The sequence below is a fragment of the Tamandua tetradactyla genome, chromosome 16, assembly GCF_023851605.1.
Source record: "Tamandua tetradactyla isolate mTamTet1 chromosome 16, mTamTet1.pri, whole genome shotgun sequence".
NCBI lineage: Eukaryota > Metazoa > Chordata > Mammalia > Pilosa > Myrmecophagidae > Tamandua > Tamandua tetradactyla.
In genome coordinates, this window is record NC_135342.1 from 13,221,250 (window position 1) to 13,247,710 (window position 26,461).

Genomic DNA, 26,461 nt, shown 5'->3' on the forward strand with positions numbered 1-26,461 from the left:
TCAAACTTAGATCACCCCAGAATGTTTTCTGAACGAGTTCCCAGTTTTTCAATGCAATCAGTAAAAATCCACCCATCAGTCATAGTACCCATTTCTAGGTCTCTTTAATAGTCGGCGGACTTATCAAAAACTGGAGAAGCTAATCATTGTTCTGAAGAGTCTATAAATGGTTATCTAAAAGTTGGATTACCCTCCAATGTGGGTGTGGCTGAGCTGAATCCAGAACGCCAAGCACACAGTGCTCATCATACTGTCACGTGAATAGTTACGGCTTGAAGGAATACCTTTCCCACACCACACGTACAGCACTGATATCAGTAGGAAAGGATTTTGTGATTACAGATGAAGACGTTGTCACAGTAGCTTACCCCAATTCAAGTAAAGAAACAGGATTAGGTGAGCTGAGACTCAGCATCAAGGGACTGAGAAAACCCCTAGAATGAGCTGAGACTCAGCATAACGGATTGAGAAAACCTTCTCGACCAAAAGGGGGACGAGTGAAATGAGACAAAATAAAGTGTCAATAGCTGAGAGATTCCAAACAGAGTCGAGAGGTTATCCTGGAGGTTATTCTTACGCATTAAGTAGATATCACCTTATTATCCAAGATGTAATGGAGAGGCTGGAGGAAACTGCCTGAAAATGTAGAGCTGTGTTCCAGTAGCCATGTTTCTTGAAGATGATTGTATAATGATATAGCTTTCACAATGTGACTGTGTGATTGTGAAAACCTTGTGTCTGATGCTCCTTTTATCTACCATATCAACAGAAGAGTAGAACATATGGAATAAAAATAAATAATAGGGGGAACAAATGTTAAAATAAATTTAGTTTGAAATGCTAGTGATCAATGAAAGCAAGGCTTAAGGGGTATGGTATGTATAATCTGTTTTTTTTCTGTTTTCATTTTATTTCTTTTTCTGTTGTCTTTTTCTTTTTCTGAATTGATGCAAATGTTCTAAGAAATGATGAATATGCACCTATGTGATGATATTGTGAATTACTGATTATATATGTAGAATGGCATGATCATGTGTTAATGTTTTAGTCCATTTGTTAAATTTTTTAATTAATAAATAAATTTTTAAAAGTGAAAAAAAAAAAAAAGAAATGGGATCAGGAACTGAGAAAGGCTGTGCTGTGTTTTCTATTCATTCGGTATATGAATGGTGTGCTTTCTATATGCCAGGCAATGTGCAAAGCCTTGGTAGAAATCGGAGTGCCCTAATCATTTAAATTCAGAGAAAGGGATTTAAACCGAAAATTAAATCCAGTAAGGTGTACATTTAGCTGGGGTAATAGGAGATATTAGGAAAAATGCATAGAAAATACTCTTCAGGAAGATTTGGGTATGGGGAGTGGAGAACTAAGATAAAGCCTTTATAGAAGAAATAGCATACAAACTGAGATGAAAAGAATGAATGAGAAATTATTTGATGAAGAGAGATATTTTCAGGTAAAGGATGATGGTCAGTGATTGGAAAAGAGCCTGGCAAATTCAAGGGCTGATTGAATGATATTTCAACTGTGGGATTAGAAGTGAAAATTGGACAAGGACTGATCTGAAGACACAGAAGTAGCTTTTCAGCCCTGAAAAGCTGAAGCTGCCGAGAACATATGAAAAGGATTTAAGTAGAAAGCGATTTGAGCATACTTTCAGTTTCAAAACATTTATGCTGCTCACTCAGTGGTAAGGAAATTAAAGAGGGTTGTTGGAGGGACAACGTAAGTGTGAATCACTTAGGGATATTGAATAAGATGTGAAGGTGTCTGGAATTACAGTTGGGGAAAGGGGGTGGAGAGAAATTTAAGGAATTGAAAAATATTGACATGGTTGGATCAAAGCAACTTGATACTTGCTGGTGGTAGGATTGAGGGCTGAGAAAAAGAGAGAAGTTCCAAGATGGTTCCAAGATTTCAAGCTGGGGAATAGCAGAGGGCGGACAGAGAACCAGTATTGCAGGAAAACCTTCGTAGGCATTTTACACTAGAGACCTGAATCCCCCTGCTACCTGCCTTATGAGTGATTGCTTCTCTCTCTCAGCAAACATGAGGAATTAACATGTGAAGATGGTTTTTGGTTCTAAAAATGTCACTCACCTGACACTCTGAGTACAGCACTGTCAACAATGAATTTCAGAATGTGTAATGCACAGAGCATCTAATGCCTTTTATCCCCCTTAGAGAACTCTCTGCCAAAAATTAGTGAACAATCCTTTTTATTGTTCAATATCGGTTCTGCGGTACCAAGGGAATTGAACCTGCCTCTAAAGCTGGTTGGATAGAATCATAATGGTGATAGGGACAAATGCAAAATTATTCTGAAAAAAAATAAAAGGAGAAATCACATCTCCTCCCTGTAAACGTCATAGCCTTCTATGTTTGTCCAAAAGGTGATTTTCTGATGTGACCAGGCACTGGAAAGAAAAAAGAGAGAGGCCCAAATCCCATGGGAACGTGTGATGCTGTTTAAAGTCCACAGGGCAGAGTTTTAGCAGGCAGCAGAATAACCCTTTCCTTGACCTTCAGGATTTCCTTGGAAGGCCCCAGGATGACCTACTTTCATATCTCCTTGGACAAAATTAGATTCTGTGGCTGCCTCAAGCTAAAACTGGGAGAGTGGGAACTAGCTGGTTGAATTTACTTATAGTAGACCAAAAATGGTGCCAGATCAAGTTTTCGTGAATCCCTGGGACACCAGTGCATGGAGTGGGAGACGGTGGAAATCATTCTCCCGGTGTGCTGTGTTTGCTTGTTTGACGGTTCTTTATTTATTTATTCTCTGGGTACCTGTGTCTGCAGCAATTCTCTCTGCCTTCATTATTCACCCTGTAGTCTGCTCATTTCCAAGACGATCAAGGCCATCTAGAGAGAAGAATCGGTGGGGAAGGAGGAAAGGAAGGTGAAGGAACTGAGTAAGACAACCCAGAAAGGAACGAGAACCCCAGGGGAGCTGGAATCATGAAGGCCAAGGACGAAGTGTTTCCAGAAGGGAGAACGGCTCTGGTATATCTCCCACTGCCTACTGAGGAAGCCAGAGGGTAAATATTATGTCATTGCTGGATTTCATACCAGAGAGGTCTTTGCTGAATTCTGCAAAAGATGAAAAGGTAGTGAAAAAGTCAGGTTGAAATGAGTGACCACCATGCTCCCTTCTTTTCCAGGAACAAATTGGTTGATTGAGATCATCTGTCTGGTTTACTCCAAGGGGGATCCCAAATGGGTCCAATCTGTGCCCATATGGCACCTGTCACCCTGGATGGAGAATGAAGTCGGGTATAAACCAGCAAAGGATACGGAGGTCCCACAACTCCTCAGCTCCCACCTCCCCATCCAGCTCCTTCCCAACTCTTTCTTTAGTACCAAGGCCAAGGTCAGTTCCAAACGTGAATGCAGGTGGGAATCACCTGAAAAGGGCTCATTAAAATGCCTAGACCCGTTCTGTATACACGGTGGGGGCTGAGGCTCTGCCTCGCTAACCCGTTCCCAGAAGACGCCCCATGTGGCCGTACTTGACTAGCAAGGGGTAGAACATTCCAGAAATTATTCCAGCCGGGGGTTAATCAGGGACAAAGTGAGACAACACTGTCAGAATCTTTCAAATGTACACTTGAAGCGCAACGAGAATTCATAACTACTGCTCTTTTTGTGGCTCTATAGCCAATCTTAATTAAATAAAAATGCCCCCTGCCACTTAGAAAGAAGCACTAGATGTAGAATTTCCCATCTGGGGTCCTAAATCCATGCCTACCTCCAGAGGGATTGCTCCGAGGTCGTGGCTGCTGGGCAAAGACAGCACCTTACCTTCTTTAACATCCAAGGCAATCAGCAGGCTGGGCTCACCCATAATGGCAGAAGGAAACGTGGGTGTCTTGCATACCTCAGACCAGGTTTTAGAAACATGCTTTCCTGGAAGGTGCTAAGTGGCTTGAGGATTTGTCAACGTTTTATGACTAAATTAAACGGAGAAATTTAGAAAAATAGCCTCCTCTCCTGTTAACTTCAAAATGTGGAGGAAACAATGTCATTTTTAACCCAAATTTATTTAAAATGCACTTATTTATGTATTTTATTGGTGTTTGGTAAATCTCTGAGTGCGAAGCGGAGGCCTGGAAAGAGAGGGAGCCTAGAGCCATATCCACTGAGCGTCATTCCGTAGATCAGAGCAAAACTCAGGTGATTTAAAGCCAAGAGATCTTTCTCTTTGTATGCGTGTGTGCACTAATTGTGCCTACTCAATGAATTTGTGTGTGTGTGTATATATATATATATACAGTATTGAGTAAGCGCCATGCGGATTCAATAATCGAACACTTTCCATTCCCCCCAGAAAGTTCTCTCACGCCCCTTCCCAGTTAATTCCCACCCACAGAGGCAGCCATTCTCTGACTTCTATACCTATAGATCAGTTTGCCTTGTTCTTAAATCTCATATAAATGGGCTCATTCAATACTACGTGTGTGAGATTCTTCCATGCTATTGTGTGACTGTACGATATATGTACTGCATGTCTGAAGATGGCACAATTTACTAATCTATTCTTCTGTCAGCATGCTTGAGATTATGGTACACAAATATACCAGTCACCTTTAACAACTTCCCAGTGGCTTCCCTCTGTGACTAGTCTATACTATGGCAGAAGCAGAGTTCATGTTTTTTCCTTCCATTGTTCTATTCCTAATGTTAGCCCTGTAAGTGTATATAGAAGCTTCAAAATGCATCTCTCATTCATGTACAAAGTAACTCATTTATTTAAAGAATCCGCTGGTGATTTATTGGCATTTTAGGGGAATTGTCATTTTCCCCACTCCTATGTGGGTCAAGACAGATGGAAAACGAATGTGTTGATTTTTCATTATTCCATTTTTCCATTTAAGGTGATTTATCTCATCAGAGGTCCCAGAGATATTCTTATCTCTGGCTAGTTTTTCTGGGACTTACTGAAAGTGATCAAGGACGCAGAGTCATTGGGACAATATTTTGAGTGATTCATGCAAGGATATGGTGAGTGTGATATAAGATAGCTGTTTTCTTAAATTAAAAAAAAATGACTTAAAAAAATAATAATAAGGCAGCTGGAGGGATTCCTGGAGTCCTTTTCCAGATCTCCACTTAAACCAGACTGAGATCTCCACATCTCACCGACGTGTGGGTCTAACGCTCCCTCACGACTGGGTCCCACGTTTGCTACATCCGCATACTTCCCTGCACGGTGGCAGAAGCAAACCAATGCTCCATTTGCCCGGTCCAAGGTAAGCCAGCCCAGCTGCTTCCTGATGCTCCAGGCCTGCCCACAACCAGCAAAGGCTACGCAGAGTGTCCTCCTCTTCTGAAATTCTGCTTTTCACTGGCCTTCTGGACTGCCCGATCCTAACTTTCCACCATTGTTTTAGATGCCACCTTCCAAAACTCCCTCAGTCGTCCTTTCCTATCTATCTCAAAACTGTTTGCAAAACTGGGGTCCTAAATCCATGCCTACCTCCAGAGGGATTGCTCCGAGGTCGTGGCTGCTGGGCAAAAACAGCACCTTACCTTCTTTAACATCCAAGGCGATCAGCAGGCTGGGCTCAAATATTATTAAGTTGCAAGTTAACAGTTCTAAGGCCATAGAAATGTCTAAACTAAGACATCCAGAGAAAGATACCTTGACTCAAGGAAGCCAATGTCTGTCACATGGGAAGGCGTGTGGCTGGAATCTGCTGGTCCTTGTTTCTGTTTCTGTTGCTTCCAGCTTCTAATGCCAGTGGTTTCCTCTCTAAACATCCGTGGGCCTGCATTTAGCTCCTCTGGGATACAACTCTGCGTTCTGGCCTGCTGAGCATCTCATGGGAAGGCACATGGTGTCGTCTGCTGGGCTCTACATCTCCAAACACCCTTGTCTAGGCATCTCCTTTCTTTGCCAGCACTCCAAGCATCTTCAAATGCCTGTGTCTCTGTCGGCTGTGTCGCTTCTCCAAAATGATTCCCCTTTTAAAAGACTCCAAGGAGCGAGGACACATCTCCATCTAATCAAAAAGCCCCACCCACAGCTGGGTGTATCACATTTCCATAGAAACAATCCAGTCAAAGTTTCCACCCCACAATATTGAATCAGGATTAAAAGGAACATGGTTGCCCCCACAAGATTGGGTCAGGAAAAAGGAACAGCTTTTCTGTGGTACATAACAGCTTCAAACAGGCATGATATATATATATATATATATATAAAATGTGTATTTATGGGTGTGATGGAAAATCTTTCAAAAAGTTAAAGATGCTAGTTCCATTTTGTAACTTTTCCTGTAAATTCCCCATGTCACAGTCAATATTCGCCTTGAAACCATATGAAAATATGTAAACATGTTAGCATTACCTATTTTCTCATGGTACAGAGCTTTGTTAAGCTGACTTAATCAGTGTTCTAACAGTCCTGTAAAACCAAGTCTACAAATACAGTTAAGATGTCAATTCTACCTAAATTGATTTACAGATTCAATGCAATACCCAAAAACTTACTTTTCAGAAATAGAGAAACCAATAACCAAATTTATCTGGAAGAGCAGGGTGCCTGGAATAACTAAAAGTAGCCTGAGGGAAAAAAAATGAAGTTGGAGGTCTCACGCTACCTGACTTTAAGGTACATTATGAAGCTACAGTGGTCAAAACAGCATGGTATTGGCATAAAGATAGATATATTGACTAATGGAATCAAATAGAGTGCTCAGATATAGACCCTCTCATCTATGGACAATTGATCTTTGATAAGGCAGTCAAGCCAATTCACCTGGGACAGAACAGTCTCTTCAATAAATGGTGCCTACAGAACTGGATATCCATATGCAAAAGAATGAAAGAGGACCCATATCTCACACCCTATACAAAAGTTAACTCAAAATGGATCAAATACCTAAACATTAGATCTAAGACCATAAAACAGTTAGAAGAAAATGTAGGGAAATAGCTTATAAATCTTATACTAGGAGGCGGTTTCCTAGACCTTACAGCCAAAGCAAGAGCATTGAAGAAAGAAAGAAAGAAATGGGAACTCCTCAAAATTAAACACTTTTGTGCATCAAAGAACTTCATCAAGAAAGTAAAAACACAGCCTACACAATGGGAGACAATATTTGGAAGCGACATATCAGAAAAAGATCTAGCATCCAGAGTATATAAAGAGATTGTTCAACTCAACAACAAAAAGACAGACAACCCAATTACAAAATGGGCAAAAGACCTGAACAGACACTTACTTCTCAGAAGAGGAAATACAAATGGCCAAAAGGTACATGAAGAGATGCTCAACTTTCCTGGCCATTAGAGAAATGCAAATCAAAACCACAATGAGATATCATCTCATACCCACCAGAATGGCCATTATCAATAAAACAGAAAATGACAAGTGCTGGAGAGGATGTGGAGAAAGAGGCACACTTATCCACTGTTGGTGGGAATGTCAAATGGTACAACCACTGTGGAAGGCAGTTTGGCGGTTCCTCAAAAAGCTAAATAGAGAATTGCCATATGACCTGGTAATACCATTGCTAGGTATCTACTCAGAGGACATGAGGGCAAGGACACAAACAGACATTTGCACACCAATGTTTATAGCAGCATTATTTACAATCATGAAGAGATGGAAACAGCCAAAATGTCCATCAACAGACGAGTGTCTAAACACTCGTATGGTATATGCATACGATGGACTATTAAGCAGCTGTAAGACAGAATAAAGTTATGAAGTATGTAACAACATGGATGGACCTTGAGGACATTATGCTGAGTGAGGCTAGCCAAAAACTAAAGGACAAATACTGTATGCTCTCACTGATATGAACTGACATTAGTGAATAAACTTGGAGAATTTCATTGGTAACAGAGACCATCAGGAGGTAGAAATAGGGTGAGATATTGGGTTATTGGAGCTGAAGGGATACAGATTGTGCAACAGGACTGAATGTAAAAACTCAGAAATGGACAGCACAATACTACCTAATGTAATACAGTTATGTTAAAACACTGAATGAAGCTGAATGTGAGAATGATAGAGGAAAGAGGGCTGGGGGCACAAATGAAATCAGAAAGAAAGATAGACGATAAAGACTGAGATGGTATAAGGATAGTGAGTAAATGTACAAAGTTAAAAAATGTTTTTGCATGAGGAAGAACAAAGGAATGTCATTACTGCAGGGTGCTGAAAATAGATGGTAATATTTTTTAATTTTACCTTATGTGTGAGACTAAAGCAAAAAATGTTTATTTGGTACAAAATTTATATTTTGACTAGTGCATTTACTAATATAGCTTATGTAGACAGCTTAATTGAACACCATAAGTACATGGAACCTTGAGTAGGACATGAGATTTTGTGGGTTTGTCCAGAGTGATGACCCGATAAATCCCAGCGTGATTTGAACAGTGAATAAAAAAGTATTTGCAAAGTCCCCTTCGGGGAATGGTGAGAAAGGGGGAAAATTCAACTTCCCCAAGTTGAATTCTTGATATTCTCACAAGCAGTGTGGACAACCAAAGCTCTATAGCTCTGAGCCCCCAGTCTTGGGGTTTGTTCATATGAAACTTAACCTTGGAAAGGATAGGTCAAGACTACCTAAAATTAGGCCTAAGAGCCACCCCCAGGAGAACCCTTCTGTTGCTCAGATGTGGCCTCTCTCTCCAGCCAACACAACAAGCAAACTCACCACCCTCCCCCTGTCTATGTGGGACATGACTCCCAGGGGTGAGGACCTTCCTGGCAACATGGGACAGAAATCCTAGAATGAGCTAGGACTCAGGATCAAGGGATTGAGAAAACCTTCTCAACCAAAAGACAAAGTGTCAATGGCTGAGAGATTCCAAACAGAGTCATGAGATTATCCTGGAGGTTATTCTTACTCATTAAATAGATATCACCTTGTTATTCAAGATGTAATGGAGAGGCTGGAGGGAACTGCCTGAAAATGTAGAGCTGTGTTCCAGTAGCCATGTTTCTTGAAGATGATTGTATAATGATTTAGCCTTCACAACGTGACTGTGTGATTGTGAAAACCTTGTGTCTGATGCTCCTTTCATCTACCTTGTCAACAAGCGAGTAGAACATATGGAATAAAAATAAATAATAGGAGGAACAAATGTTAAAATAAATTTAGTTTGAAATGCTGGTGATCAATGAAAGGGATGGGTAAAGGGTATTGTATGTATACATTTTTTTCTGTTTTCATTTTATTTCTTTTTCTGAATTGATGCAAATGTTCCAAGAAATTATCATGGTGGTGAATATGCAACTATGTGATGATATTGTGAATTACTGATTATATATGTAGGACGGAATGATCAAAATAAGAATGCTTGCGTTTGTTTGGTGTTTTTTGGTATTTAAAAAAAATATTTTTAATTAAAAAAAAACCAAGTCTATATAGTCTTGATGTATTTTTTGTATTCTATCTCTTATACTTACCCTAAATAGTTAAAAATAAAGAATGTTAATATAAAAAAAATTATTGTGTCCCATGTCATTAACATTCCCAGGCGATGTTGCAACCATCAGTTACATATGCACGGTGCATTCCCTCTGTGCAACGTTCTCTGGTTCTATTGCCCTCAGTTAAAGCCCAGTCTTCAGAGCCTGGCACTCTCATTTCCTGTTCTGACCTAAGCCGGTTCTTCAGCCCTGCCTTGCTTCACGTGTCTCTTGGAGGGAAACAGCAACAGTAAAGCTAATTGGGACACAAAGACAGCTCCCTCCTCAAAGCTGTGTTGGACCTTGTCATTCTGGACATAAAATGCCTGAACTGCACATAAGGTGTCTCCAGGAATCCCAGAAGCCCAGACGCTGAGGTGGGTGATGAAGACACGTCCTGCAAACTCACCATTATCCCAACAGCCTGCCTGTGTGTACCCTAAACTCACACGTGGGTCTCTTTCTTTCCATCCAGTCAAAAATCACCAAGACCAAAATCTTTTGTATTATCCACTAATACCAATACAGCATTCCAAGTTGTCTGCATGCTTTTTGAAGATGATCAATCGGATCCCTACAAATGAAGAAACCTAAATCTCTGGAATCCAAATCTCTGGAAGTAGCACCCTATACCCAGGCAACAGGACTCCCTGCTTTGGTCCCTGAGTTTAGAGCACAGCTTCTGGGCTCACCTTGATAATGAACCCTCTGAGGGTCCCCTGCTCTAGACACATTTCCAGAACCCCCAAAATAAGGAGTTTGTGTGATCAGTGGCTCTTGCCCCCCTAGAATTTGCAACCCTTTCTTAACCAATGCTCTGGGAACCTCTCCAATCATCCCTGTCTCAGTTTGCTGGAACTGCGATAATGAATACCCCAGACCAGGTGGCTTAAACGACAGGAACTTACTGTCACACAATCTTGGTGTCTAGACATTCAAAATTAACGTGTCCTAAAATCTGTAGCATTCTGGTGGAAGCTTGCCACCGTCCAAAACGCAATCTCTGCCTCCAGACAAAGCCTTCTGTCTCCTACGTCTCTATTTATAAAAACACCAGTCATAATGGATTTAGGTTCAACCTGATCTCACCTTAACTAAAAAATGTCAGGAACAAAATTCCCTATGACCTACATATGACAAATCTGCCTCTTTATGTGTGTATGTATAATGTAGAAATACATATATGTAAGGAGACACATTTTAAAAAGTGAGGGAGAGGGTGCATGGGTGGTTCAGGGGTGGAATGCTTACCTTCCATGCAGGAGACCCGGGTTCGATTCCGGGGCCATGCACCCCCCACCCCCAAACACACACAAAAAAAGAGAAGATGAGGCGGAGGTTAAAATATTTTTTCTTTCTGATCCCCAGACTGAATTATTTCAGTTGTCTTATCGTCAAGTTCACTGATTCTTCTGCCAGCTCCATCTATTGGTGAAACCCTCTAGAGCGTTTTTATTTCTACTACTACTATGGTTTTTGGATCTGTTTGCCCCCTTTTCATGATTTCCATCTCTTTATTGGCATTCTCTCTGTGGTCATCTATTGTTTCCCTGGTGTTCCTTAGTTCTTTGCCCATGTTTTCCTTTAAACTCCTTGAGTTTAGCATAGTTAGAATTATTCTCTCAAAGTCTTGTCTGATGTGTCCAGGCTATGATTGTCCTTGTTGATGATTTCTAATTCTTTATCCTGCTTCTTTCCACAAACATTTGTTTCTGTTTCTTTGTATATTTTGTAATCTTTGGTTGCAGCCTGGACATTTTGATATTTCCATCCATTACTGCTGGAATTTAGACTCTGAGGCGTCAGTTCCCTAAACTTTCATCCAGCTACTGTTAGGAGAGAGATTTCTTTGAATGCCAGGAGTTAACAAGAGAAAAAAAAAAGGAATAAAGAAACCACCTTTCTCAGTCTTTGCAGACTGGCCTGTGCAAATGCACCCCTTCAGAGCTTAGCTATCCTAACAATATTTTTATGAAATAGCCCAAGAAAAAGCAAGGGTCCTCTGGAGTCTGTTCTCCAGACCCTAAACAGATCCAGATGTCTCCTTTTCTCAAGGAAACATTGTTTCTTTATTCTCACAGGCAATGGAGGCTAATCCCTCAACCAGCAAACCTGTGCCCCAGGTGACTGCAATTCTAAGGTTCTCCTAAGTGCTTTGGAGCGTTCTGGGAGCTACTGCTGCACTCACCACCGGTTATGGGGTGGCAAGCCGGAAACAACTCTCCTGGCCCAGTCCTTCAGGCCCCCACCATGCAGGCTGGTGCATGCATGAGGGTTACCTGCTCCCCCCAGATCCAGGACCTGGGACCCTAAAGAGCAAGGGCCAGTTGCATGCAGAGCTGGTGAGGGAATTCAAGGGGGACCCAATAAGGGAATCTCAAGGTCCTACTGGTTTTTTTGTTTTTGTTTTTGTTTTCTTTTTTGCATGGGCAGGCACTGGGAATCGAACCCCCTACTGTTTTTTGTTTTTGTTTTTTTCATTAATTTTTAAAATTTTTCTAAAAATATAACAACAAACACAAACATTCTTAACATATGATCATTCCGTTCTACATATATAGTCAGTAATTCACAATATCATCACATAGTTGCAGATTCACCATCATGATCATTTCTTAGAATATTTGCATCAATTCAGAAAAAGAAATAAAAAGATAACAGAAAAAAAATCGTACATACCATACCCCTTACCCTTCCTTTTCATTGATTACTAGCATTTCAATCTAAATTTATTTTAACATTTGTTCCGCCTATCATCTATTTATTTTTAATCCATAAATTTTACTCATCTGTCCATAAGGTAGATAAAAAGGAGCATCAGACAAGGTTTTCACAATCACACAGTCACATTGTGAAAACTATATCATTATACAATTATCTTCAAGAAACATGGCTACTGGAACACAGGTCTACATTTTCAGGCAGTTCCCTCCAGCCTCTCCATTACATCTTGAATATCACAAGGTGATATCTACTGAATGCGTAAGAATAACCTCCAGGATAACCTCTCAACTCTGTTTGGAATCTCTCAGCCATTGACACTTTGTCTCATTTCTCTCTTCCCCCTTTTGGTCGAGAAGGTTTTCTCAATCCCTTGATGCTGAGTCTCGGCTCATTCTAGGGTTTCTGTCCCATGTTGCCAGGAAGGTCCACACCCCTGGGAGTCATGTCCCACGTAGACAGGGGGAGGGTGGTGAGTTTGCTTGCTGTGTTGGCTGGAGAGAGAGGCCACATCTGAGCAACAAAAGAGGCTCTCTTGGGGGTGACTCTTAGGCCTAATTTTAAGTAGGCTTGACCTATCCTTTGTGGGGTTAAGTTTCATATGAACAAACCCCAAGTTGGGGGCTCAGCCTATTGCTTTTGTTGTCCCCACTGCTTGTGAGAATATCAATGATTCTCCACTTGGTGAAGTTAAATTTTCTCCCTTTCTTATCATTCCCCCACGGGGACTTTGCAAATACTATTTTACTCACTGTTCAATCCTTCTGGGATTTATCAGGGCATCATTCTGGACAAACCTACAAAATCTCACGCCCTACTCAAGGTTCCATGTACTTATGGTGCTCAATTAAGCTGTTCACATAAGTTATAATAGGAAATGCACTAGTCAAAATATAAATTTTGTACCAAATAAACATTTTTTGCTTTAGTCTCACATATAGGTTAAAGTTTTAAAATATTAATTGCCATCTGTTTTCAACACCCTGCATTATTGACATTTCTTTCTTCTTCCTTATGTAAAACATTTTTAAATTTGTACATTTAGTCACTATCATTATACACTCTAAGCATTCCTAGATTAAAGCATCTCAGTCTTTATCATGTATATCTTTCCTTCTGATTTCATTTATGCCCCCAGCCCTCCTCCCTCTATCATTCTCTCACTCCACTTCATTCAGTGTTCTAACATTATTGTATTACAGTTAGATAGTATTGTGCTGTCCATTTCTGAGTTTTTGCAACAGTCCTGTTGCACAATCTGTATCCCTTCAGCTCCAATTACCCAGTATCTACCCTATTTCCATCTCCTGATGACCTCTGTTCTTAAACTGAAATTCTCCAAGTTCATTCATTAATGTTAGTGCATATCAGTGAGACCATACAGTATTTGTCCTTTTGTTTCTGGCTAATCTCACTCAGCATAATGTCCTTAAGGTCCATCCATGTTGTTACATACTTCGTAACTTTATTCTATGACCAGAACTATTAATTTTGGAATTAAAACTTGTTATTTTTACACTATATAATCCGTTTTGGTATGTGATGTTTGCTTAAAAATATGCAAACTTTGTCACTAGACTAAGCTGGTAAATTTTGTTGATCAAATCATCCATTTCCTCATTATATTTTTGTCTACTTGATATATCAGTTATTGCAGAAATAAGGGTAAATAGTTCCTAGAATAAGTATGGATTATTTTTCTATTTCAATTATGAAAAAATTGACTTTATACAGTAAAACTATGTTGTTAACTGCACACATTATTAGGAATGTTATGTTTTCTTGATATTCTGTTTCTAATATCAAAATGTAATAATCATCTTCATTACTAATAACTATTTTTATAAGTTTATCGTATCTGATAGTAACATTGGTATGCCAGTTTTCATGTGAACTGCCATTTTCCTGATCAAATATATGAATATTTATAAATAATACTTATTATTAATGTTTTCCTTTGATTACAGTAAGTCACTTGTATATACCATACAGCCAGATTCTTTTTTTTCTAATACACCTCCTGAACTGTTCATTGAAAAGTTTAGTCTATTTAAATATATTTTGAACATTGATATAGGTAGATATTTTTCTTCTGGGTTGTTTTATGTTTCCCCTTTAACCATGCTTTTCCTTGCTACTATTTCTCACCTATCCTAACTTCTTGAATGTTTGGTATTTCTTCATTCCCTTTCCACTTATAGATTTTAGAAATCATTCTTTTATATATCTCATGTTCTGGATAACCTAGCTTTGTAGCAAGCACACTTGGCTTAATAATGTCTAACACTCCTCTGCCTGCTCTTTCCACAAATATGAACTATCTCGGACGTTTTCATTCCAGTCATCTCTTTCATCTCTCATGTTATTCTTGCCTAGTAAAAAAGTCAAAAATTTCAGCCTTATGGGACTTGTAGTCTTTACCGCAACTCCTCAACCTTATGGCTTTGAAAGCAGCCGTCCAAAACATTTTAAATGAATGAACATGGATATGGCAATAAAAATGGATTTACAAAGACAGGCAAAATTGTGGATTTGTTTAGGTCATATTCAACCAATACCACATCCAGTGTATCTTTAATATGTTTTTATATGTACTCAAATTAAATATTTAAAATCAGTATTTTTTTCCTACCGATGCCTTTTCAGATATACCCTCTTGTTTTTCAGCGTGAGGTGGGGGGGCAGAAAACATTGCAGTTTCCTTCCTCTTGCAGTGACCTTCTCCACTCATGAATTATACCATACTCGTTCTTTCATTTTTGCCTGTCATAGTGTTTTGTGTGTAGATGTCTTTATTGCATGCTCATTCTTGAATGACAGTTTAAATGAATGTAATTAATATTCTTGGAGTGAAAAAGAGCTCGGGAATGCTAAGAATCTTTCAAAAATATACAATAGTGAAGGTATGGAGGCAAGAGTGAGAAAATTGCCCTCTCAAGGCAAATATATAAAATAGGAGAAAGGCAATTTCCAAATAAAAATGACTGCGGATTTCCTGACTCAATGAAATCTCAGGGTGAAGCCTCACAAAGAATAGCTGCAAATAAATCTTCACCTAGTCCCCAGGAAATGTCGGATTAAAAAGAAAGAAAATCTTAAACCAGAAGAAAGACACATCATTTTTAAAGAAACAGAGGTACAATAACAGGAGACTTTTCAGCATCAACAATGAAATTAAGGAGGCAGGAGGGCGCTGCGAAGGCGGCTGAGTGGCAGAATTCCCTCCCGCCATGCCGGAGACCTAATTTCTGGTGCTTCCCATTAAAATATATATATATGTTTAAGGGATAAGGGATGATCTGCCAACCCAGAATTCTGAACTCTGAATAGAGAAAGGGGCAGCTTAACACCGTCCCTCAGATCACATGGCTTTGTGGACAAGGTCCTCTCAGAGACCCTTGAAAACTAAGTACAGGGTCTGCTCCAGATGGAATAGGCTCTGCACAGAGTATGTATATGACGACAGAAAATAGTTTCCATTCTTGCTCTCATTAATTTCTCAAACAGGTATGACATGCTTAAACGTGCCACACGGTGCACTAATAATTGTGCCCCAAATGTGAACACCCCAGATTGGAATCCTGCTTTCACGGAGTTTTGTAATCTGTCCACCCTTTTTCCTTACCACTGGTGCAGCGTACATGGGTCATGCTTTGACCACATTTGTGGCCGGATGTCCATGAGAGGGAAGGAAAGCGTCCCATGTTGACTCACGAAGAGTTGAAACAGGTACCTGTTATTTTCATAGTTCTCTTACCGACACCACGCTCTCTTACCGACATCTTCATTTCCTCTAACTTACTCTATTACACGTTCTCACTCGACGTTCAGCCTGGGGCAGAGGTATCAGGAGAGAGATTGGTTGACTGGGCTTCATCATCCTACGCCCATTTGACGCGATTCCTTTCTTCTCGTATTCTGCTTAATCCCGTCTTAACAACGTCTGAAGGACTTTCTAGATGCAGGGCACATTGGGTTAGGCTGACAATGGTGGTTGTTAAAAACATCTGTGGGTTGGGGTGCAAGGGTAGTTCAGTGGTAGAATTCTCACCTGCCATGCAGGAGACCCAGGTTTGATTCAAAAAACAAAAAAGCAAACAAGCAAAATTTCAACAAATGGTTCTGCAATAACAGGACACTCACGTGGAAAAAGGATGAAACATGGCCCCCGCCATACAGGATATGTATTTTTGTACATAGACACATGACACTGCTGATATCTTAGTGGGGGAGAAAATGGGAATATGTGGGGAAGGTTTGGATAAAGGTATGTCCCACTCCCAGTCATCCAGCTTGACTAAAAGAAGAGAGAGAGGTGCAGGCATGAAAATAATCTGTGTAAATATCCTGGAAGGTCAGAATATGCATGAATTATCCATTCATAAATTGAAAAAGCTGTCAAGTGATGTTCAAAATCAGTCATAGTGATCAAACCATTATAAGAACTTTATCTTGTAACCGTATCTTGGAGCAATAGAGCAAAACAGAAACTCAGAGAATGACTTCCATCTGTGAAATATACCTTCCACCACTTTCCTTTCAGACCAATCTTTTTTGGCTTCAACATGAGTTTCAATTTTACCGAGAAGCCTTTTGTGACATATGGTATATGCTCCCATGCCTTCCCGTCATCTGCTTACAAACCACAAAATGAACTTTATCGTGGCCAGCCCTACAGTTCCCTCTCTTTTTATTTGATCGTAACTAGTTCTCATAGGGTGAAGAGAAATCCTAATGCATTGGCACGGTAAAAGGAAGTTCTGCGATTTGAAGCAAAGTCTTTCTGGTTATAAAATCCATTATATTATACTAATTTCCCAGGACCCGGTATGGAGAACTAATTATTGAGATGACATATAAGAAAATATTGTAAAATCTATGTGTTATTTAAATGTTCTTTATGGAAACCAGTATTATTTGATGGCACAGTCATGTTTTGAACCATTACCCTAAATCTTTGCCAAGTTCTCCACGCACCTCCCCTTGCTGACTTCTGAATGTAAGTGCCTAGAAACCTTTATAAAAATGTCTCTGAGAAAATTCAGACCTTGTCTATTACTTTTAAGGTGTCCTGAACTCAACCATACTGGGAAGCCCATGTTTTTTCCTTTCTCTTTCTCGTTCATGTCCTCTCTTGTTTTTTCTTCTTCTACGACTCCAGAAGCACTATAGAGAAAATCTGCCAATTGCTGGGCAAGAAGTTAGAACGAGAAGAACTGGAATCAGTTCTAAAGCCTAGCTCCTTCGGGGTCAGGAAGGAAAACAAGATGTGCCATTACAGCAAGCCGTATTTTAGATCTCACAAATGGACGTCTTATGAGAAAAGGTGAAAAAAAATGCTCTGATTTCAAAATGCATCAGAGTAGGTGGATAGCATCTCATGAGGACATGGAGCACAAATAATGGATTCTAGGGAATGTTTCAGTTGATCATCGTTAATTGCTGTTTTACCAGCACCCGAATGCCATGCCTTCCCTGGGAATCTATTGTCAGGAAGCCGATATGGAGACCAGTCCTCAATTTTCCTTTGAACTACGTGGGGTGATTTAGATGCTCGCTCCTAAAAAAAATGAAATTGGGAAATATTCATTCTACAAACAGTGACCAGATAAATTAGATACTCCTGCCAAACTTGATAGCTGTGCTAGACCAGGGAAATGAGGACGGAATTGTGGCTGGTCCTGTAGGGACTAACCCACGAGTGAGTCAGCTATAGTGAACTGCCCTGCAAAAAGAAATATACAAAGTAACTACCCAACTGGAAAACAGGAGAACACTTTTCACTTAGCCCAGAGGCAACTATTATAAGACAATTCTGATGAAAGATTATTCATGTCCCTATACTTGATCTCAAAATGAACGAAAGTAGGAAGAACCCATTTTCCTAGAATCCCGCAGTTGAAAATTATCAAGTATGGTGCGCCCCAGGAAAAAGAAATTAAATGATTCCAAAAAACATTGGTCAAACTCAGCCTTTGATACTTTATGAAACCGGAAATAACGAGAATCTAGCAGAGGCGCCCATCATTACACTTCATTTTATGCATCAAAATCTGACGAGAGCTGACAATGTGCCATCTGTGTATAGACCTCGTACGAAATTGCTAAGAGCTCAAAGGATGGTTAGCACAGGGATAAAAGACAATGGAAACCAGCTACCCAGGTTTTTGGCGTAGACTCGAGTGGCTATGATAGTTCCATTAGTTTGTCTTGTCTAGGATGGCTCGTGTCGAGGGAAACCCTACTGGGTTTTCACCCTCTTTCAGTTACTCATGGAATTTGTTCTGTGGGATGGAGAGTAGTGAGGGATAAATACAGTAATGGTAATGAAAGAAATAATCAGCAAATACTTTGTGATTATTATGGCGAGGCTGGTGATGTGGTTTCAGATTTAGTTGGTAATTGAGTCATCACAACAAACCCAGGGGGTATCATTAACTTCAGAAAAGTGGGAAAACCCACGTAGTTGATAAAACCAGGTCTCTGATGTTAGATGAATGACTATTTCAATATTCCAGGGCACAGTAGGAGCCCCTCAGTGGGGGTTAAAAAAAAATGAAAAGGTATAGAGGGTTGATATCCTGTTTCCTCATCCTCGGGGCTGAGCTTTACACTTACTTTCCTCTGTAAGGGATATACTGGTTCCAGATTAATTTTTAAATTAGCTATATTGATTATAGTTAGATAATTAATTATATAAATTCAATGCATTGAAAAACTCTATCAGTTGTGCTGGTCTTGGTCGAGGACTGTTCCACTTAGCCAACTTCCAGGACATTTGGGGCCCTTTTCTGCCAGGTACAAAAACAACACCTTTTATTGCCCCTTGGGGATTACATACATCAAATTCACTTAGGGGAAACCTGGCTGCTGCAATTACCCATTTAATCATGATGTATCTGGTTTTGAGATGAAAGCAAAAAATATTGCTTTTACTTTTATATGTACAGTTAAAAGTAAGTCTTCTGGTGTCAAAAATCTGGCTTCGAACCCACATTCATCACTTTTTACCATTAACCACCTCTCCAGTCCTTTTTTTTCCTTCCTCTATAAAATGAAGCTAATAATAGTACTTTACTCCTTCTTTCATTCCACCTTTTAACAAATATTTTCTTAGCACATGGTGTGTGCCTGTGACCCTTTAAACACTTAGTGTTTGGCAATTAAATAAAGAAAATTTTCCTTTTCTAGAACTTACTTATGTTGGGGTTAGGAACGATAGATAAAAAAGGAAATAAATATTACAGCATCTCATATATGATGAATGACGCAAAGTAAAATATTTTAGCAAGGATGGGGTTTGCATATAAATCGGGTGGTGGGAGAGAACTTCACCAAACAGCCTGCAGTGAGCAAATAAAGACTTGAAGGAGACAAAGGAGAAAGGCATGGGTATATCTGAGAAAAGTGCATTCCAGAAAGAGGGAACATGTGATGCAAATAGTCGGAGGTGGGTCATTTCTAGCGTGCTTCAGGAGGAATCCGTACATGATGTGAGAGTGAGCGAGTGGAGAGCCATAGGACACAGCGTCAGAGAAGCACCAGGGTAACCAGTCACGGGGAAGCTTGGAAATCATCATAACCAACCTTCACTGATTGACACTGGAAGTCCGTGGAACATTTGAGCGGGGAGTGGCGTGGTCTGCCTCAGTTTCTCAAAGACTCGAGATGGGTGCCATGCTAAGAGTAAGTTAGCAAAGAGAAAGGTCAAATCGGGGAGACCAATTAGAAGTCTATCACAACAAACCAGGTGAGAAGCGAGGTGGTCAAAGTAGAGGCAATGAGACGTGACCTATCCAGGAGGTATTAGAAGCTATAGCCAGCTCTGAGAAGGATGGATTGGGTCTAGGATGGATAGTTTCTGGGCAGGTGGAAGCATATGACTGCCAGGCAGTAAGGGGGCCCATCAGCCATTCAATGTGCCGCCATATTGGCTACAATTTCCACGTTGGTTGGAGAGCAGAAGTAATGTGGTCTTGAGACTTAGCCCTGGATCTGATCTGAGTTTCTGTTCCCTATTTGCCAGGCACCTCTGGGGATTGGAAAAACCACTTCACAGTAGCCCAGGTTGAAGCCTTTGATAAAATATATCAGGAGAAGATGGCAGGTCTTCCTCGAGGGCTGTTCCCTTGGGAATAAACTCGACAAAGTTCTGGACCTGACGTGGCTGTCGATTTTTGTTCATATGTCCTTGTATGTGTGGATGACCAGGTAATGGCATGAAATGTGGAGGCTTGAATTCTCAAAAATCATTGTGTCTTTGGCCACTTGGTTGTTAAAAAGACCCAGTTACTATTATATACTGCGTGGCATCCCAGCTGTTAAAAATGTAATGTCTTAAACATTGAGAATGATAGAGAAATAATGTATTTTTCAAAATTGTGTCCAAAATTTTTAAATGAGCAATTTAAAAATTACAGAAGCATTTGATAATAATTGCATAGCTATATAGCAAAAAAAATGTCAATTGACCATGTTTGTATAGTTTATTCTGCTCCACCAGTCTATATATCTATCTCTGACAATACTACACTGTCTTAGTTAACTTACTTTCATTGTATGTCTTTAAATTGGGTAGAATGCAATACTAGGGGGGTGGATAAAGGGTATGGAACGTTAGGGGTTTTCTGTTTTCTTTTATTTCTCTTTCTGAAGTAATGCAAATGTTCTACGATTGATCACGGGTATGAATGCACAACCATGAGATGGTATTGTGAACCCGTGACTGCATGCTTTTCGAGTGGGATGGGGTATGAATATATCTCAATAAAACCACATTTGAGAAGAAAAAAATTACGGAAGAATTTAGGCTCCTCTCCTTTCTATCACCTTTATCTCCTTATTTTATTATTTAAACTTCAACAGCTATTAACTCCCACTCTAGTTTTTTCCTTTAGTATTTGGATGTTTGACCATAACAGTGCACAGTATAGTGCTTTTAAAACTTTTTAAATGGCGGCCTTGATAATACATTAACCAACGTGCAATTTTACTCAGCATTCTCTACTTGGAGATCATCCATGTCAATATGTGAAGACTAGATACGTGTTTGGTATTGAAACTTATAACATAAGTTAGCTTTCCATTCCTGTGGGTGAATGTGGTTTTCTTCCCCTCCAATTTTCCCCAGTTAAAGCACTACTTTGGAGGACATCATGTGACAACGAATATGAAAGCTCTTCTAGCAAGATGTGAACTTCAGGGCAAAGAGGACTGACTTATCTGTCATGACTAGGTGTGGCCAAATTTTTCTCCAATAGTTGTACACCAATTTACACTGCCTGCTACAGGCATGGCAACTCCAGTTGCTCTTGCCCTTTCCAAGTATCAGTATTTGCCGATATTTAATTATATTTGCTATTTTAAGAGGATAAAATGATATCTCATTATTGTTCAGAATTTGCACCTCTCAGATGAATAGTGAGTTTGAACAACTTTTTTAATGTGAGGAATCTTTGGTATTCCTCTTCTATCAGTATATATTTATTTATAGACATTGCCAGTTTTTCAATTTGCTGGGGGATTTTTTGTGCCTTCTTAATAATTTCCAGTTACTAAGCCTTCTCAGGCAATGAAAATATGTTTTCCTTATTGCTTCTTCTTTAATGTCGTTATGCTTTCTGTTTTAAATACAGTGGAAATATCCTTTAATTGTGACTCAGTAAGAAGTTTCAAAGCCATGCTCTTATATTGTCTTCTGAAAGTATAACGCTTTACTTTGCATATTCATGTCTTTAACTCATAAGCTTTTTTTCTTTCAAATGTGTCATGCAGGGTTTAATTATTTTCTCATACGGGTGGGTTAGCGTCCCAAATACCCATGACAATTTACTGGATGTTGTGCATTTACCCCATGAAATACCAGACTTCACACAAGCGAGAATCGCATGAACATAATTATGAGTCAGGGAAGCCAGACACAGCAATGAGAAGCCATGAGGCTTAATGTACGTAAAGGACAAAACTAACAATACGAATCTCTGGTAGAATACTTTGGGCGGAGGGGATGCAAGTTCTCTTTTTCTTGATCTAAGTGCTGGTTTTATGAGTGTATTCATTTTGTGAAATTCAAGGAGCTATATACCCTCAAGTGTTTGTGTTTTTGTTTTGCTTCGTTTTTACGGTCAAAAAACTTATATTTTGGAATTTGCCACTGGATTCGGTTTAGGTTATTCCAATTTTGTTGGCAACATCCAAAGTGGCATAGTCAGGGGCCAGTTGAATATACGCCTTCTGCTCTCCATCAGGCCTGGGGTGGATATGGAGCCCAAATTTTTGCTGTCCTCACTGTTCCAAGGCCTCTCTTCCCCAGTCTTCAGGTGCTCAGTGGTTCCTTTGTACATGCCATTCTTTTCCAAATAATGATTTCTCCCTAAGTGTCTGTGTGTGTGTGTGTGTGTGTGTGTATGTGTGTTGCTCTAATTTTTTTTTAAGTGGGGTAAAATTCACATAATGTAGAACTAACCAGTTAAAAGTGTACAGTTCAGTGGCATTTAGGACAGTGACAGTGTGATACACCCACCACAGCTATCTAGTTTCAAAACATTGTCACCGGAGAGAGCTATGAGAACCACAAGAGCCCACACAGCCAGAGACCTTTGGAGATAAAGAAGGAAAATGCCCCGGGAGAGTTTCATGAAACAAGAAGCCTGGAGAGAAAGCTAGCAGGCATCACTATGTTCACCATGTGCTTTTGAAGCTGAGAGAGAAACCCTGAACTTCATTGACCTTTCTTAAGTGAAGGTCTTTTCTACAATGATCTTTTCAACCAGAAAATGAAGAGATGGATTTTACAGTGTGTGCATACTGCCTATGGGGCCTGGATAAGATCATCTCTGGAGGCTTTGTCTAGTTCGAAGCAACCTACTGTGTCAAGAGGCCATCTCTTTTGGGGATGTGTGATGAGCAGTACTGCTGTTTTAAATATATGTTTGAAAATGTTTTATAATTGAGATTATAGAAGATGGTAGCAGCAGCATAGTTTGTTAATTTTCCAAGTTCCCACATAGCAACAAATAGGGCAGCTAAATAGCAAAACTGAAAACATTTAATACAAAATTAGGTTCCAGGTATCCTCAGAAAATCCAAGATACAAGAATGTGGGAACAAACCACCAATATCCATAGACCTGCCGTCTGTGTGGGAGAAAGAAGAGGAAACAGAAAAACAGCAACCGAGCCTCTGACAAAGCTGTGTACAGAGTAGAAAATATAGCCAACAGATATTTATAAGAAAATACAACAGTCCAATTTAAGAATAGCAGCTAAAATGAGCAATAAGTAAGTTATAAGAAAGAAAGAGTAAGTAACAGAATGACATCATTCCAGACAAAGAATACACGCCAAAAAATATGTCCACAAGAATATATCAAGAGTATAAGCTGCTATTTCAAAATCAGCTACTAGGGCGGGCCACGGTGGCTCAGCAGGTAAGAGTGCTTGCCTGCCATGCCCGAGGACCCGGGTTCGATTCCCAGTGCCTGCCCATGTTAAAAAATATATATATATACTTACTACTTAAAAGGAAGTATTTTTTTTTAAAAAATCAGCTAATAGATGCTAAGGAAATGATACAAGACATGGATCAGACTTTTAAAACTCAGAAATGAAGTGACAGAACTAAGACAATAATTAGAGATAGAAATCATTTTAGAAATTAAGACTTTACTTGAAGGACCATAAGATTAAATATACAGATAATATTTTAAGAGAACTAGAAGGTGAAAAGAACGAGAATTTTACAAATAAAAAAGATAATGATTTAAAAGAAAAATGATGAATTGAAGACAAAGAAGATACAACATATAGAAAATAGGAAGTTCCCCAAAAGAAATCAAAGAGAGGGAACAGAACAAATATTAAAACCTATAATACCAGAAAACTTTCCTGAAATTAAAAAAAGGAACTGAAATTACATATTGAAAGAGCACACCACATAGCTGAGAATATCCCCCAGAACAACCAACACTACATCATTGTCTACTAAAATTACTGGATTTTAAAGAAAAAGAGGGAAAACATCCTTATAGGCATCTAGGCAAAAGGAATATGTGATTTATACATAAGACAAATATATTTATATTTATACTTATCATCAGATTTTTCAACAGCAAAACTTCATGCCAGACTAAACGGAGTAACACAGCTAAGACAAGAAAATGTGAGTCAAAGATTTTATATACAACAAAACTGACTTTCAAATATAAAAGGCATAAACAGTTATCAACATGCAAGAGCTCAGGAAATATTGCTTTTCTTTTCTCTCCCTGAGGAATCTACTAGATAAAGAGCTTTAGATGACCAAAATAAGGATTGTTATTAGCTTTAAATAAATAACTACTTGTAGGACTAAGACTAAATAAGGGTTAAACACAGAATATGGTATGTCTTGGCTATCTGACAATGTACAGTTATGAAAACTGAAGGAAGAATGACGATAAAATATGGGAAAAATTTAACTGTTCTTGATAATGATATTTGTATTTTTTTCTGAGACTATGATGTATGTAACGTGAGATAAAGTAAATGGCAATTGTGGGATAGTCTATTCTATATTACTTCTGCTCTTGAAAACCAGTGTGGAAGATGAGATACAGGAGGGGTTAAATAAAAAACAAAACTGTGGTACTGAATTTTAATTTAAAATACCAATATCAATATTAACTCATAGGTATTTCTTGTTAAAAATGTATGTTTTCTGTATCTGTGTATTGTTTTTAAATCAAAAGGTTTTTACAAAGGAGGTTTTCTTTTTAACTCTCATATCTCTGTCCACTGAAGAGACCCAGCAACAATGAGCAGTATTATAGAAATGAGACTGTGGTCTTGAAATAGTATAAAACCATTTCCCACTAAGATACACCAAAGTTTCATAGAGAATGGCTCATTTTAGGTCTTGGGTAGTAAATAAAGAAGGTGAGCCTTCTTTCTTTGTGTGAGCCACAAGCACTTTGTCATACTAGATACTGAGGAAGCCATCTGGACAACTAGGCTCATATCCAAAGATCCAGGAGCCAAACTGAAGAAGCAACCATTGGCCCAAAACAGGACAATTTGAGCTTTAAAGTTGATAATTATTGAAATTGCTACCCATCAATTATATTGAAATACATGTGTTCATAATGATACATATAGCCTATATGTACCATATATATTTAAATCTGTCTCCTTTGGAGTGGGATAAGCAACTGTTCTAGTTTACAAGCTGCTGGAATGCAATATACCAGAAACAGAATGGCTTTTAAAAAGGGAATTTATTAAACCACTATAAAAATGTCCAATCTGAGGCATCCAGGAAAAGATACCTTGGTTCAAGAAGGCTAATGATGTTCAGGGTTTCTCTCTCAGCTGGGAAGGCACATGGTGAGATCTGCTGGCTGTCTCTTCAATGGCCTCCCTAGGGCTCTGTCTGTTCTGTCAGCACTGTCAGTTCTGGCGGCTCTTGTGGCTCTCCTGGCTCTCAAGCTTTTTCCAAAATGGTTCCCTCTTAAAGGGCTCCTATAAGCAACCCCACCTTAAATGGGTAGAGCCACATCTCCATGGAAACCATCTAATCAAAAGTTACCACCCACAACTGGGTGGGCCATATCTCCACGGAAACAATCAAGAAGCTCCCACCCAGCAATAGTGAATGAAGATTAAAGAACTTGGCTTTTCTGGGGTACACAACAGATTCAAACTGGCACAGCAACTAATTAATTGTTTCAAAAACTGATAATGGGAAATAGTCAAGAATTTCTCTTATCTTTCCTATACAAACAGTGCCTTTGGGTCACCAAGTAGTAGAAGAGAGGAAGCGTCTCCTTATAAATGTATTCCAACTGATAAAAAAAAGAAATGTTAGAGTTAGGATATCACCATTTTTCAATCCCCAACAAATTAATAGATATAAGCACTGAGCATCAATAGCTGCTGTCATCACAAAAAGTAAGACAATCAAACACATGTCTCCTGGTGAAAGAAAACACCATGACTTTGTCTTCCCAGAGGAATCAAATGGAAGCCTGATCATGCCTCTGGATCCAGCACCAATATGCAGGAAATAAAGAGGACAGAGACACTTGTTGAACAGCACCATGAGTCAGCAACATTCAGAGTATAGGGGAGTATACAAGTCAAATGGTCTTGGGTTCTTCAACAAATAGAGCATAAAGAAAAGAGAATGATTGAAGGAGGGACCTATACATTAAAAGAGATTTAATTTCTTTTAATAGTTAAGACTAAACAATAGTCTAGGGATACACACTTGAATTTTTTTGTTTTACACTTGGGTGATAAAACTGTTTAAAAAAAGCAAAGATTGCTATAA

The 26,461-nt window shown here is 39.2% G+C and overlaps 1 protein-coding gene across 1 annotated transcript in view; it reads left to right on the forward strand.

Annotated features, from left to right (window-relative positions):
- SULT2A1 (sulfotransferase family 2A member 1) overlaps positions 1 to 17,484 on the forward strand; it is a 42,137-nt gene extending 24,653 nt beyond the window's left edge. Inside the window, 6 exon segments of the mRNA XM_077130457.1 lie at positions 224 to 378; positions 3,165 to 3,373; positions 4,878 to 5,008; positions 15,791 to 15,852; positions 15,855 to 15,883; positions 17,308 to 17,484. Of these exon segments, the coding sequence (XP_076986572.1) occupies positions 224 to 378; positions 3,165 to 3,373; positions 4,878 to 5,008; positions 15,791 to 15,852; positions 15,855 to 15,883; positions 17,308 to 17,484 (763 nt within the window).
- Positions 17,485 to 26,461: the final 8,977 nt, after the last annotated feature.